Source organism: Podarcis melisellensis, assembly GCF_964234715.1.
Source record: "Podarcis melisellensis genome assembly, chromosome: 18".
NCBI classification, from domain to species: Eukaryota; Metazoa; Chordata; class Lepidosauria; order Squamata; family Lacertidae; genus Podarcis; species Podarcis melisellensis.
Window position 1 is genome coordinate 2,258,113 of NC_138536.1, and position 13,656 is coordinate 2,271,768.

Below are 13,656 nucleotides of genomic sequence, written 5' to 3' on the forward strand. Positions count from 1 at the left end.
CTTTTCTGAGCTTCTTATAAGGCGACCCATGGCTACGAGTTCTGATGGCTGCGTAGGGTTCCCAGTAGTTGACCCACGGTTACGAGTTTCTGGGAACCACAAGTTTAGATCGGATCATACAGGTTCAAAATTCCATTGGCCACCAGAACCCTGGGCTGGATAAATCTATGGTCCAATCGCAGCGGTGTCTCTTCCAACAGCGTTATGTCCAGGCAGATTTCGTCATGATTTTACGGGGGGTTAGATCTGAAGATCCTTTGGGTCGCTTCCTACGACGCTATTGGGGGTGTGTTGGGGTTTTTTTGGGGGGGGGAACTGTGGTTCAAGTATAAGCTCAGCACCCTCCATCCCTCAAAACGTCACCGAACCGACCTCCCAAGCGCGCAACTGCCAACTCTACCATTCTGCGATTCTATTGACCGCCTGCGATTCCTGCCGTGTGGCGGGCTGGACTAGATGACCCCAGGGTCCCTCTCCAAGTCGATGAATGTGTGTGCCTTTCCCTTTGCCTCTCCCCTCTCCCCTCACCCTCTGGAAGCAGAAATGGTCTTTGAACGTGACGGGGAAGCTGGTCTTGTCTCTCTCTCTCTGACTTGTCAAAATTCTGACCCTCTTCCTCTCCCCCTTCCCCAATCCTCCGGCAGACGCTACGGTAGCGTAGACTCTGCCGCAAACGGACACAGCGACGCTGAGTCTGCTTCCGGCTCGAGCAGACACACGAGTCGCCAGCCCTCGCTCGAGAGCAGGCGCACCCTAGACCTATCGGATAGGTGGGTCTCTCTCTCTCTGTCTCTATCTCTGTGTCTCTCGAAGTGTGCCTTTATTATTATTTTTTTCGCAGAGTAACGTGGTTCTTTGGCGTTCTGCACCCTGGGTTAGGCTGGTAACATCCTTCCAGTTGTGGCCGACTCGACCCACCTCTGGGGAAGGGAGTTGGGTGGTTGGGTGGAGATGGTCAAAAGTGCCTGATGAGGAACAGTTGAAAGAGCTGGGGGTGTTTAGCTTGGGGAAGAGGAGATAGGAGAGAGCCATCTTCAAAATTCTCTGCCCCATGAAAGACAAAGCAAGCTGGTTTCCTCCTGCTCCGGGATGGTAGGACTCGAACCCGTGGCTTCGAGCGACGAGGAAGGAGATGAAAACATCAGGAGGAACTTTGCAACAGCAAGAGACATACGGCAGTGAGAGATGGAAGGGGAATTTCCTTCCTTGGAGTTTTTTTAAACAGAGGGTGGATGGTCAGGGATGCTTTAGCTGAAATTCCTGCATTTTGAGGAGGTTGTAGGAGATGAGTTTTTCCTGTGCTACGAAGCCTAGGGACTTGTTTCCGCTTTGGAAACAGAACTTTCCCCTTTTTAAAAGGGAAATTGCCTTATTCCGAATAGGATTCCTCACGAGACGTAGTTGACAGCTATGCCTGTCCGGAACTCCAAAACCCCGGGGAGAAATTGGGCCGGAGAGAATTTCAACATATTCCCCAACTATTTCTCTCTGCCTCGCCATCCCCAAGGGAGCTTGTCCGTTTCCAAAAAACCCAAAGTCCCTGGAGGTATCTTTGGGGTGGGCACCCTAAGCCCCCACCTACGCCAGAGCTGGAGGCGTGGTTCCGGTCTAATCCAGGAGTGTCCCCTGTATCCTGTCTGCATGTGCTTTCCCGTAGAATTCTGCGCTTGCTCAGAGGTGTTCTGGTGGTGACTGGTAGCTGTCATGGGGTTGCCGAAGGCCTTTCGTCTTCCACCCACCGTGAATCGTTGTGGCCCCTTCTCCCCCCCGCCTTCTGTGTGCTTCCCAGCCCTGATCTCTATGTTTCTTCTGCAATAAGATGTGTCCGGAAACGATTTCAAAGCGGTTTCGAAAAGGGATTTGTGTATCAGAAATGAAATACCCGTATTTTTCGCTCTATAAGACGCACCAGACCACAAGACCCACCTAGTTTTTGGAGGAGGAAAACAAGAAAAAATATATTCTGAATCTCAGATGCCAGAACAGCAAGAGGGATCGCTGCGCAGCGAAAGCGGCAATCCCTCTTGCTGTTCTGGCTTCTGGGATAGCTGCGCAGCCTGCATTCGCTCCATAAGACGCACACACATTTCCCCTTACTTTTTAGGAGGGGAAAAGTGAGTCTTATAGAGCAAAAAATACCGTCGTTCGGCTCAGTCCCTCCCGCTATGTCCTGAGGCGGTCGGATGAATTACGCCACTTCAGAACAGGCATAGGAACCAACTCCTAGGGCCTGAGGGGTCTTCACCCCCCCAAAAAAAATATTAAATATTTGAGGGGGCAGGCCCCTCCTAAAGTTGATGGGCATTGCCATTCGAATGGTGTCATATGATCGATTACACGGAACTTGCCCCCCCATATTTTTATTCAAGTTGGCCCCCCTGAGAACGAGGGTGCGTGTTAAAAATGGAGCGAGCCCCTTTTTTCCTTGACAGGCTAGCTTTCCATGTGCAGAGGGTTGTCCTTTTATATATGATTGTAGCTGTCAACGTTTCCCATTTTTTAAATGGAAATCCCCTTATTCCGAATAGGATCCCTCGCAAGAAAAGGGGGAAGTTGACAGCTATGATATAATTAATAATAATAATAATAATAATAATAATAATAATAATAATAATAATAATAAATAATAGGACAGGGCAGTGTTTGTGGTCCTGTGGCTCTGTGTTCCCCGGCTGCTCTCTCTTAATTGTGTGTGTGTGTGTGTGTTCGTGTGATTCATCGCTGGTAACGGCTTGGGTGGGGGGGAAATCTGTGGGGCCAGAAGGAGTTGGAGGAGGTGGCTACAGGGAATGGGGTTTGGGGGGCAATGGGGAGAGGCAGGGAGCAGGTCTTGCCATTCATGACGTCCAACGGCAGCAAAACAGCCCATGGAGGGTGTTCTACAGGGCGGGCGCCACCACCGAGAAGGCCCTCTGCCCGGTTCCCTGTAATCTCATTTCTCGCAGGGAGGGAACCGCCAGAAGGCCCTCAGAGCTGGACCTCAGATGATGGGAATCTGGCAGATCCATCCCTTCATCCCGACCTTAAGATGGGGTGCTCCCCTCTTATAACAGCCGACCCATTCCTCACAGATGCTCACAAGCACGTTAACTGGGCCTCTGAAATCTGCAGAGACACCCAAATTTGCTCTGGGAGCATGTGTTGGTTTTTATAACCCTGGTCGTTTGGGGTAGCCTTGTTTAGACAAGAGGCTTAGAAACCTGAGGAAATTTTAATCTGCGTTAGTATTTTAACTTCCGTGTGTTTTAAAGCACAGTGGTGCCTTTGTTCTCAAACGCCTTTGGTATGCAAACAACTTGGAACCCAAACACTGAAAACCCGGAAGTTAAGTGTTCCAGTTTGCGAACTCTTCTCGGAAGCCGAACGTGTTCCGTTTTGAGTGTCACGCTTCCGATTTGAGTGTTACGTCTGTTTTTGCTCTTTATTTTGCGTTTTTGTGGCTTTTTTGGTTTTTGTGACTGTGTGGAACCCAGTTCAGCTACTGGTGGATTCATGGGTTGTGTGACTGCAGTACATTGTTTATTGCTTTCATTTCATGGATCGATGGCTAAAATGACCGGAAAAGTCAGAAGTCAGGAAGACCAAAATGTTAACAAGGAATTGGGGGGAAATTATAACTTAAAGACCTATGTAAACAGTTAAAGTTTTTAGTAGGATTGGAATAGCACTTGCAGTTTAAGGCTGATTCTGGAGATAATGGAAGAAGTAATAGGTTTATTATTAAACAATTATTATTAAATGATAGCAGTATCGTAAAAGATGCGGGAGGAAAGGATTAATAATAGGACCCACATAGTGGAAGACGCAAGTCCAGAAGATTCCTTTGAATCTTGTTTTTACCATTTATGTCTGATATACAGCTGTACCTTAGATCCCAAACGCCTTGCAAGTCGAACGTTTTGGCTCCCGAACGCTGCAAAGCCAGAAGTGATTGTTCTGGTTTGTGAATTTGCTTTGGAACCCGAACGTCGTCCGCGGCTTCCGATGGGCTGCGGGAGCTTCCTGCAGCCAATCGGAAGCCGCCCTTTGGTTTAAAACATTTTGGAAGTCGGGCGGACTTCCGGAACGGTTCCTGTTCGACTTCCGAGGTTCCCGCTGTATCTCTGTCAAATTTTAAGTTGAACAATCAAACACCGTGTTTTTCGCTCTATAAGATGCACCAGACCACAAAACGCATCTAGTTTTCGGAGGAGGAAAACAAGAAAAAAAAATATTCTGAATCTCATAAACCAGAACAGCAAGAGGGATCGCTGTGCGGTGAAAGCAGTGATCCCTCTTGCTGTTCTGGCTTCTGGGATAGCTGCGCAGCCTGCATTCGCTCCATAAGACGCACACACATTTCCCCTTACTTTTTAGGAGGGGAAAAGTGAGTCTTATAGAGCAAAAAATACGGTAAATTTGAAAATGAAAGAATAACCCTAATGTCCATATGCCCCTCCGGAACGTAGGTAGGTGCTCTAGAGCAAATCAGACAACTGGGTCCGTATAGCTAATGCTGCCTGCACTGACTGGCAGCATCTCTCTCTCTCCCAATGCTATCCGGGGAGGGAAGGGGTCTGAATGTGGGGTTTTCTGCTTGCGAGGTCGTTCCCTTGCTAAGCCTCTCTGTCTGTCTCTCCCCGCTTGCTTTCTCTAACCCCGACGCACCATTGCAGCCCCACGGGGAGCAGCCGCTACGCCTCGTCGGCGGAGCTGAGCCAGGGCAGCTCTCAGCTGAGCGACGACTTCGACCCCGACGACATCAGCCTGGACGAGCGGGACGGGGACTCGTACCACTCCTGCCACAGCTCGGTCAGCTACCACAAGGACTCGCCGCGCTGGGACGAGGACGAAGACGACCTCTACCTGGACGAGGACGAGTTCAATGAAGAGTACAGTGACAACGAAGAGTACTACCCCGAGGACAAGGTGGGGGAACTCGAACCCGAGACCTACCCCGGGGAGGCCTACCCGCAGCAAGAGCAGCAGCAGAAGGGCCAGCTGCCGCCGCCGCAGCCGCCGCAAGTCGTGCCATCCCAGCAGAAGCCACTCCAGGCACAACAGCAGCAGCAACAGCCACTACAAGCACAGCAGCAGCAACAACAACAGAAGCCACTACCGGCGCAGCAGCAACAACAGCAGAAGCCACTACAGGCGCAGCAGCAGCAACAGCAGCAGAAGCCACTACAGGCACAGCAGCAGCAACAGCAGAAGCCACTACAGGCACAGCAGCAGCAACAGCAGCAGAAGCCACTACAGGCACAGCAGCAGCAGCAACAGCAGAAGCCACTACAGGCACAGCAGCAGCAGCAACAACAGCAGAAGCCACTACAGGCGCAGCAGCAGCAACAGCAACAGAAGCCACTACAGGCACAGCAGCAGCAACAACAGCAGAAGCCACAACAAGCACAGCAGCAGCAAAAAGCAGAGCAGCAGCCGCCGGCACAATCATTGCAGCCGCTGCAGCCGCCGCAACAGCAGCGGAAGGTGCCGGAAGAGACGGCGGAAGAGCTTCTGGCAGGCCAGCAGAAGGAGGCGCCGGCGGAAGAGGCCCCCGCCCCGGAGGAAGCCCCCCAGGAGGAAGAACCCCCCAAGGAAGAGGAGAGGTAAGAGACGCGGGTGGAAAAGGGCGGGGAGGTTTGTGGTGGCTGGAAATGGCTCGCTAGAGCATGGGTAGGCAAACTGAGGCCTGGGGGCCGGATACGGCCCAATCCGGGGGCCGGATCAGAAGGTCGGTGGTTCAAATCCCCGCAACAGGGTGAGCTCCTGTTCTTTGGTCCTAGCTCCTGCCAACCTAGCAGTTCGAAAGCACAACAAAGTGCAAGTAGATAAATAGGGAAGGGGTCCCTTTACCTTTTACCTGGGAGAGTCCAAATGGCTTCCGGATTGCTCCCCTGTACTATTTCAGACACGTGGTTTATATAGCTATGTATGTGTTTGCCTCGTACATTTAGGAACGTCAAACTTTATATTTGAGACCTTAGAATTCTTATAACACGGACGTTACTGGGATTTAATAGCTGGAATTGATGTCCGGCAGGGAATTTCCACTTTGTCCTGGATCTTAGACAAGTCAGTGGAAAAATCTTGGGGTATTTTGCTGCTCAACAACTTTGGGGTTTGCCGTAAGAAAGCCCGTCAACTTTCGAGGTGTCCTGGTTTTTACTTTTTGAAATGCGGCAACCTTATCCCTACTGGTTAATACCGATACCTGCAAATAAAATCAAATGCGTGGAACTCATAAACTGCACATCAGGGGAAAGGAGATCAGGGGCCACATTAACTTCTGGGGAACTTTCAGGCGGGGGCCACATGCGAGTGGTGGGCGGGGCCAGAAGCAAAAGTGGGCGGGGCTTGGTTTCGACACGGTTATATATCATTCTGTTCGTTTCGGCTGCAGGGAGAAGGTAGAAGCAGAACCAGTGGACCCGAAAGCCCGAGCGAAGGCGAATTGGCTGAGGGCCTTCAACAAAGTATGCATGCAGCTTCAAGAGGTAAGGTCGTCCGGTCACTTTCCCTCATCTCCCGTATTCAAATGCAGTCGATTTAGGCTCCTCCCCTGGCCGCGAAGCCCCGCCTACTTTCCCAACTGTACCGAACTCCCTCGCGTCATAGGCGCTTCCAAAATTCTCTGCAGATTCGAGAGTTCTTTTTTTTTTAAAAAAAAAAGATTTATTCGTTTGCTTTTTTCGGATTGCAATTTTACAGCCGTATATCGAACGCGGGACATAAAAACGCGACTTCAAGGAATCTCCTTGACTCCTCCCCTTTGTGGGTCCTATTATAAACCATTTCCTCCAGACGATCCAAATCTTTTACACCTCCAGATTTGAGAGTTCCTACTTGAGCTGTTTTCGCTTACAGAAATGGGAGGCAGTGCGCTGGGAATTTAATTTTGTGATATTCTGCAAATTTGCACCCGCCTGCTTAATTTTCCGAATTAAATACCGTATTTTTTCCTCTATTAGACTCACTTTTCCCCCTCCTAAAAAGCAAGGGGAAATGTGTCTTATGGAGCGAATGCAGGCTGCGCAGCTATCCCAGAAGCCAGAACAGCAAGAGGGATTGCTGCTTTCGCTGCGCAGCGATCCCTCTTACTGTTCTGGCTTCTGGGATTCAGAATATTTGTTTTTCTTGTTTTCCTCCTCCAAAAACTAGGTGTGTCTTGTGGTCTGGTGCGTCTTATAGAGCGAAAAATACAGTGAATTAAAACCTGAGAACGGGATGCTGGGATAGAAGAGCCATTGGTCTCATCCGGCAGGCTCTTACGATGTTCTTAGTCATGCGTGCGGCGCAGTCTGGGAGAGCTTTAGATTCCTTTCATTCACCCTGAGGTTGCCTTCTGGGTGACCTTCTGAGGCAGGGAGGTCAACAGTAGGGGGCACCAGAGCCAACGAGAGGCACAGCCAACTACCCATCCTTACCTTCCTTCCTGTTGGGTTCTGGAAAGGCAACGGTGAGACTAAGGAAGAGAAGGAAACTCCTAGAGCCAGGCTCGCCCTCTGGCCTTACCCGTATGTAAGGAGACAAGCAGATTGTGGAGCAAACCATTGTGTCCGCAACGAAAGCATTGCGTTGACTGGACTTGACCCATCTGACATGATACCTCAAAGCAATCCCACCTGATCGCCACAGTGGGAATGTTCAGAGTGGCAGGAGAGGATATATTGTTTATTCATATCCTCCCTAACTTTCGCTAACAAGTTCCCCTTTTTACACGCACAGCAGATAGCTGGTCGCAGGCTCGTGTGAGCCTCTCACTATTATACAATTCAGTCAGAAGTTTACTCACACGTTCAGTTCACAGATGGATCCCTGAAGGCAGACTTAGTTACAAAGTATTTACATTTGGATCTACCCCATATGGGGGAATACGTTCCCCTTTTACATGCACAGCAGATGGCTGGTCGCAGGCTCGTGTGAGCCTCTCACTATTGTACAATTCAGTCTGTCTCAGATTAAATTGTACGTTCCTGGTAAGTTCCCTTGAATCGCTCTTAAAAGAATAAAGATGCCACAATCTTCTTCAAAGTCAATAGAAGAACTTTACTCACATCAGTTCACAGTTGGATTCCCGAAGGCAGACTTAGTTACAAATATGTACATGTGGATCTACTCCATATGGGGGAATAATCCCAGTGCTTCTGCTAGCTGAGAGCTAGCAGAGCAGTCCTAGCTTAAAGCTGGTCAAACGAAGAAGGAAGTCAAAAAGAGAGAGGTGTGCTGCGTGACTCATCCTTTTGTTACCTGGACAGGTGAGGTCACACCCACCTTCTATCACATGCAAAAGGAAGGATGCTCCAGCCAGGAGGAACAGGAAGTTTAGACTGGCTGGACCAGACATTCCCTCGCGTGTCTTCTCTAGCAATACAAGGAATGTTGTACTTGACTGCTCCCAGTGGATTACATCCCACACAGGTGGGGGCTAGTGGAGGGCAGACTGAGGTTGTGGGGTAAAGGTACCCCAGACCAGTAGATCCAGTCATGGCCAACTCTGGGGTTGTGGTGCTCATCTCGCTTTACTGGCCGAGGGAGCCGGCGTACAGCTTCCGGGTCATGTGGCCAGCAGGACTAAGCCACTTCTGGCAAACCAGAGCAGTGCACGGAAATGCCGTTTACCTTCCCGCCAGAGCGGTACCTATTTATCTACTTGCACTTTGACGTGCTTTTGAACTTCTAGGTTGGCAGGAGCAGGGACCGAGCAACGGGAGCTCACCCCGTTGCAGGGATTTGAACCGCCAACCTTCCGATCGGCAAGCCCTAGGCTCTGCGGTTTAACCCACATTGCCACCCGCGTCCCTGGCGAGGTTGGGGTAGCATGCCCCCAATTTATCTTAATGGACCACCCTGCGCTGCACTCACATCTCCATTCCATGTCTCACCAGAGTGTCTATATTTAAGTTTGTACCTTCCTCCCATCCCTCTTTGGTCCTCTTCACCCATTTGTTGAGTTCTGACCGTACCTATAATTTTTGTTTTGTTTTGTTTTGCTTGTAGACTCCACCCGCCATCTTTTTCTTCTTCATTTTCTTTTGGCCCCAAAGCTGCCCTCACTTGGGGGCACCCTCACTTTCAGTTTGCTCAGAGCCACCACCATCTTTGTGTCTCCATCGCTCTCGGTCTCCCTCTGGGAATGCAGGTAAGTGTTTCCTCAAGCGCTGCCAGAAGTCCCCTGAAAATCTCCCCAAAACAGCTTCCTACATGTATCCAGCGCCATGAGGACTAGAAACCTAGGTTGCGTTGTTGTAAATAAAAAAATTGCCCTTTTCCCTTATGGGGTATCCAAGAGCCCATATAGAGTCCTTACGTAGGTTCCCTATTGGTAGGAGAAGATAACAGAGGCCAACCAGAGAATATTGAGAAGCAAAGCAGCTAGTAAGCCTGATCTTTATTGATCTGTCGCAACAGGGTGCTCCCCTCACCCGCAGGAGAGAGGAGGAACCCAGAAAAATGGCATGCAAGGCCTTATAAAGACTTTTGAAATTGCCACCCTGTAGATCAAGACCACCCCCAGAAACATCATACATACATCACAGAAGGGGTGCAACCTAAGACCACCCCTAAGATACATCACACCTCCATCACAGAAAAGGCGGAAATTTGAAGGTTGTTTTTCTCCTGTCCTTGTTTATCTCCTGTCTGGCAGGTTACTTGATTGGATTGCCTGGGGAGCCTGGCCATTCTTTTGTAGTGATAAATACTTAGTTCCTGGGCCAGGTCACAGGCTCACACCCTCTTCAAACACAGACATACCCTTAAGACAGGATTTGTGAAGGAAAAGACAACAGGGAGGCTTCCCACTTTGACCTTGCAAAGAAAACATTTGCTCAGTTTAGGAATCAAAATGGCTTCAGGTCGGTCTTCCTGTGCTGATCTATGTACGTGCAGTTAGGAACATTACCATATATCTAAGACCTCAAAGTTCCTATCACAGTGTGTAGAGTAGAGGCCATCACTCCTTGTTAGAGCATCTTTTCCCAGTGTGCCAAGTCCCACGTTCGGCCCCTGGCACCTTATAAAATGCTCCAGAATGAAGCCCTTGAGAACTTCTGCCCATCTGTATGGACAAAACCAAGCTAGATGTTCTTCATGAATGGAGCCAATGTTGTAGGCCAGGGGTGGGGAAGTAGCGACCCTCTAGATCGGAGGTTCCCAAACTTATTTGACCAGAGGGGTGCATGCTCTGGTTATCTCCCGCTTGGACTACTGCCATGCGCTCTACGTGGGACTACCTTTGAAGGTGACCCAGAAACTGCAACTAATCCAGAATGCGGCAGCTAGACTGGTGGCTGGGAGCAGCCGCCGAGACTGTATAACACCGGTCCTGAAAGACCTACATTGGCTCCCAGGACTCTTCCAAACACAACTCAAAGTGTTGGTGCTGACCTTGAAAGCCCTAAATGGCCCAGTAGACCTGAAGGAGCATCTCCATCTCCACCGTTCAGTCCGGACACCAGGGTCCAGCTCCGAGGGTCTTCTGGCGGTTCCCTCCCTGCGAGAAGCGAGGTTACAGGGAACCAGGCAGAGGGTCTTCTCGGTGGTGGCGCCCGCCCTGTGGAACACCCTCCCTTCAGATGTCAAGGAAATAAACAACTGTCTAATGTTTAGAAGACATCTGAAGGCAGCCCTGTTTAGGAATGAACTCTGGTGGGGGGGAGCGTGTGCAGAGAAATGTCTCCTAGGATCAAGACCCTACCAGAGAGAATAACTGTATGTTTCCGAGCACAATTCAAAGTGTTGGTGCTGACCTTTAAAGCCCTAAACGGCCTCGGTCCTGTATATCTGAAGGAGCGTCTCCACCCCCATCATTCTGCCTTCAGATATCTTCTGAACGTTGTGCAGCTGTTTATCCCCATTGATATCTGGCTGGAGGGTTGTTCCACAGGGAGGGTGCCACCACCAAGAAGGCCTCAGTCCTGTATACCTGAAGGAGCGTCTCCATCCCCATTGTTCAGCCTGGACACTGAGGTCCAGCTCCGAGGGCCTTCTGGTGGTTCCCTCACTGCGAGAGGCCAAGTTACAGGGAACCAGGCAGAGGGCCTTCTCGGTAGTGGCGCCCGCCCTGTGGAACGCCCTCCCATCAGATGTCAAAGCGATAAACATCTACCTGACATTCAGAAGACATCTGAAGGCAGCCCTGTTCAGGGAAGTTTTTAATATGTGACATTTTAGTGTATCTTTCATCTTTGTTGGAAGCCGCCCAGAGTGGCTGGGGAGACCCAGCCAGATGGGCGGGGTACAAATAATAAATTATTATTATTATTATTATTAACTGATCCTTTCTATTTCACAGGCTCGGGGTGAAGGATCTGGAGAATCGAAATCCCTGTGGTTTAAAGGCGGGTGAGTTGCTGTCTCTGAATGCCCAAATTCAAAATGCCTTTCTATGGGTCTCAGGTGGCTGTGAGTGATTGATTGATTGATTGATTGATTGATCCCCAATTCTCTTATCTCCATCTCTGACCCCAGATTCCCTTCCTTTCTTAACCCTTAAATTGGCTCACCTTCTCACCCACTACCTTAATTTCCCATAACCACCTCCAAATTGCATGTACAGATTTGCAAATCTGTTTGTTGTTGCTGTTGTTGTTTAGAAATCTGATTTTAATATTGCATTTTAATGCTTTGGGAACCTGCCCTTCCCGGAAAAGGGACAGGCAAGAGAAAAATGATGAATGATGGTTGCAATGGACGGTTATAACAAATAAAGGTAATAACTGTTAATGGTTTGATATATAATTAAGATGCTTAATCATGATCAATGCCGATAACTCTTGATATTTGTTAATGAGCGAAGTTGGAATGTGGACATTTGATGTGAATTGGTGTTCTGAGTCCGTTTAGCACAATTCTCCCCTCCCCTTCCCCTCCCTTCCTCTTTCCTCCTCCCCTCTTCCCCCTCCCCTCCCCTCCCCGCTCCCCCCATTTCCTCCCCTCCCCCCATTTCCTCCCCTCCTCTCCCCTCCTCCTCTCCCCTCCCCTCTCCCCCTTCTCCCCTCCACTCTCCCCTTCCCCTCTCCTCTCCTCCCCCTTCCTCCCCTCCCTCTCCCCTCCCCTCATCTCCTCCCCTCCCCTTTCCTGCTCCCCTCCCCTCTACTCTCCCCTTCCCCTCTCCTCTCCTTTTCCCTCCCCCTCTCCTCTCCTTTTCCCTCCCCTCTCTTCTCTTCTCCTCCCCTTCCTCCTCTCCCCTCCCCCTCTCCCCTCCTCTTTCTCCCTTCTCTCCCCTCCCCCTTCTCTCCCCTCCCCCTCTCCTCTCCCCTCCCCTCTTCTCTCTTCTTTCCTCCTCCTCTCCCCTCCCCTTTCTTTTCCTCTCCCCACTTCTCTCTCCTTTCCTCACTATCCTCTCTTTCTCTCTCTCCCCAACCCAATATTCCCTTTCTCCTCTCGCCCTGTGCTGACTGTTTCTGTCTTTTTTCCAGACCGGGCGGCGGGCTCATCATAATTGATAGCATGCCTGATATTCGCAAAAGGAAACCCATCCCCCTAGTTAGCGATTTGGTGAGGTTTCTCTTAACGTTTTTCCTCCCATTTCCATTTCTCTCTCTCTTTCCTTCTCTCTCTCTGGCAGCTGCTAGCTTCACCTTCTCTGGAAACGCCACTGGAGTTCTGCCGTGTCCCCCTCTGGAGCTGGGATAAAGGAGTGGCAAAGCTATACCTTGCAGACAGTTCTTTTAACTGAGCCGCATTCCAGGCCAGAACCATCAACTCTGTCCTGAACCAGGGTTAACACTGGGGAGGTGCTGACCTTTCTGTAGCCCAAGACCTGGGCTAACCTAGTAGCCAGGAAACGCCTGGGTTCAAATCTTCTCTCAACCACAGACTTGGCAAACAGTTGACCAAGAGGCTGCAACTCAGAAGGTTTGGAGAGGTCCAGAAACAGTTGTGTCGCCCCCCCCAAACAAAAGCCATCTCCACCATTATATTAACATCAAGTTATCAGATTAGGAGTTGATCTGCCCTTCAGTTGTATCTAGCAGCATACTAAGAAAGTCTCAGCAGTAAATCGCTAATTTTCTGATTAAATTCAAAGTAGATCTCCTCACAGATAAGTGTTTATTCGTTTCCCTTCTTCTTCTTCCCCTTCTTCTTCCCCTTCTTCTTCCCCTTCTTCTTCTTCTTCTTCCCCTTCTTCTTCCCCTTCTTCTTCCCCTTCTTCTTCCTCTTCTTCTTCCTCTTCTTCTTCCCCTTCTTCTTCCCCCTCTTCTTCTTCTTCTTCCCCCTCTTCTTCTTCTTCTTCCCCTTCTTCTTCCTCCTCTTCTTCCTCTTCTTCCCCTTCTTCCCCTTCTTCTTCCTCCTCTTCTTCCTCTTCTTCCCCTTCTTCCCCTTCTTCTTCCTCCTCTTCTTCTTCTTCTTCCCCTTCCCCTCCTCCTCCTCCTCCTTCTTCTTCTTCTTCTTCTTCTTCTTTTTCTTCCTTCTCCTCTTCTTCTTCTTCCTCCTCTTCTTCCCCTTCTTCCCCTTCTTCCTCCTCCTCCTCCTCCTCCTCCTCCCCCTTCTTCTTTTTCTTCTTCTGTGATCCCTTATAGCCGAGTAAGATTGTCTTCCAAAACAGGGTTTTAGCCGTGACTCTGTAAGTGACTGTGGAGGCCAATTTTGGATCCACACATCCTTCCACAGTGGGGACATAGGTTTCTGGGCGGGAGTTGATTACGGTGTGGATTTGCCAAGCGTGTCTTCCTC

The 13,656-nt window shown here is 49.9% G+C and overlaps 1 protein-coding gene across 1 annotated transcript in view; it reads left to right on the top strand.

The window, feature by feature from the left end:
• Positions 1–13,656, top strand: part of LOC309360683 (protein unc-13 homolog A) — a 132,335-nt gene that overhangs the window by 37,573 nt on the left and 81,106 nt on the right. The window contains exons 10-13 of the mRNA XM_081895408.1: positions 4,656–5,585; positions 6,380–6,473; positions 11,273–11,322; positions 12,399–12,477. Coding sequence (XP_081751534.1) covers positions 4,656–5,585; positions 6,380–6,473; positions 11,273–11,322; positions 12,399–12,477 — 1,153 coding nt within the window. The remainder of the gene's footprint in view (positions 1–4,655; positions 5,586–6,379; positions 6,474–11,272; positions 11,323–12,398; positions 12,478–13,656) is intronic.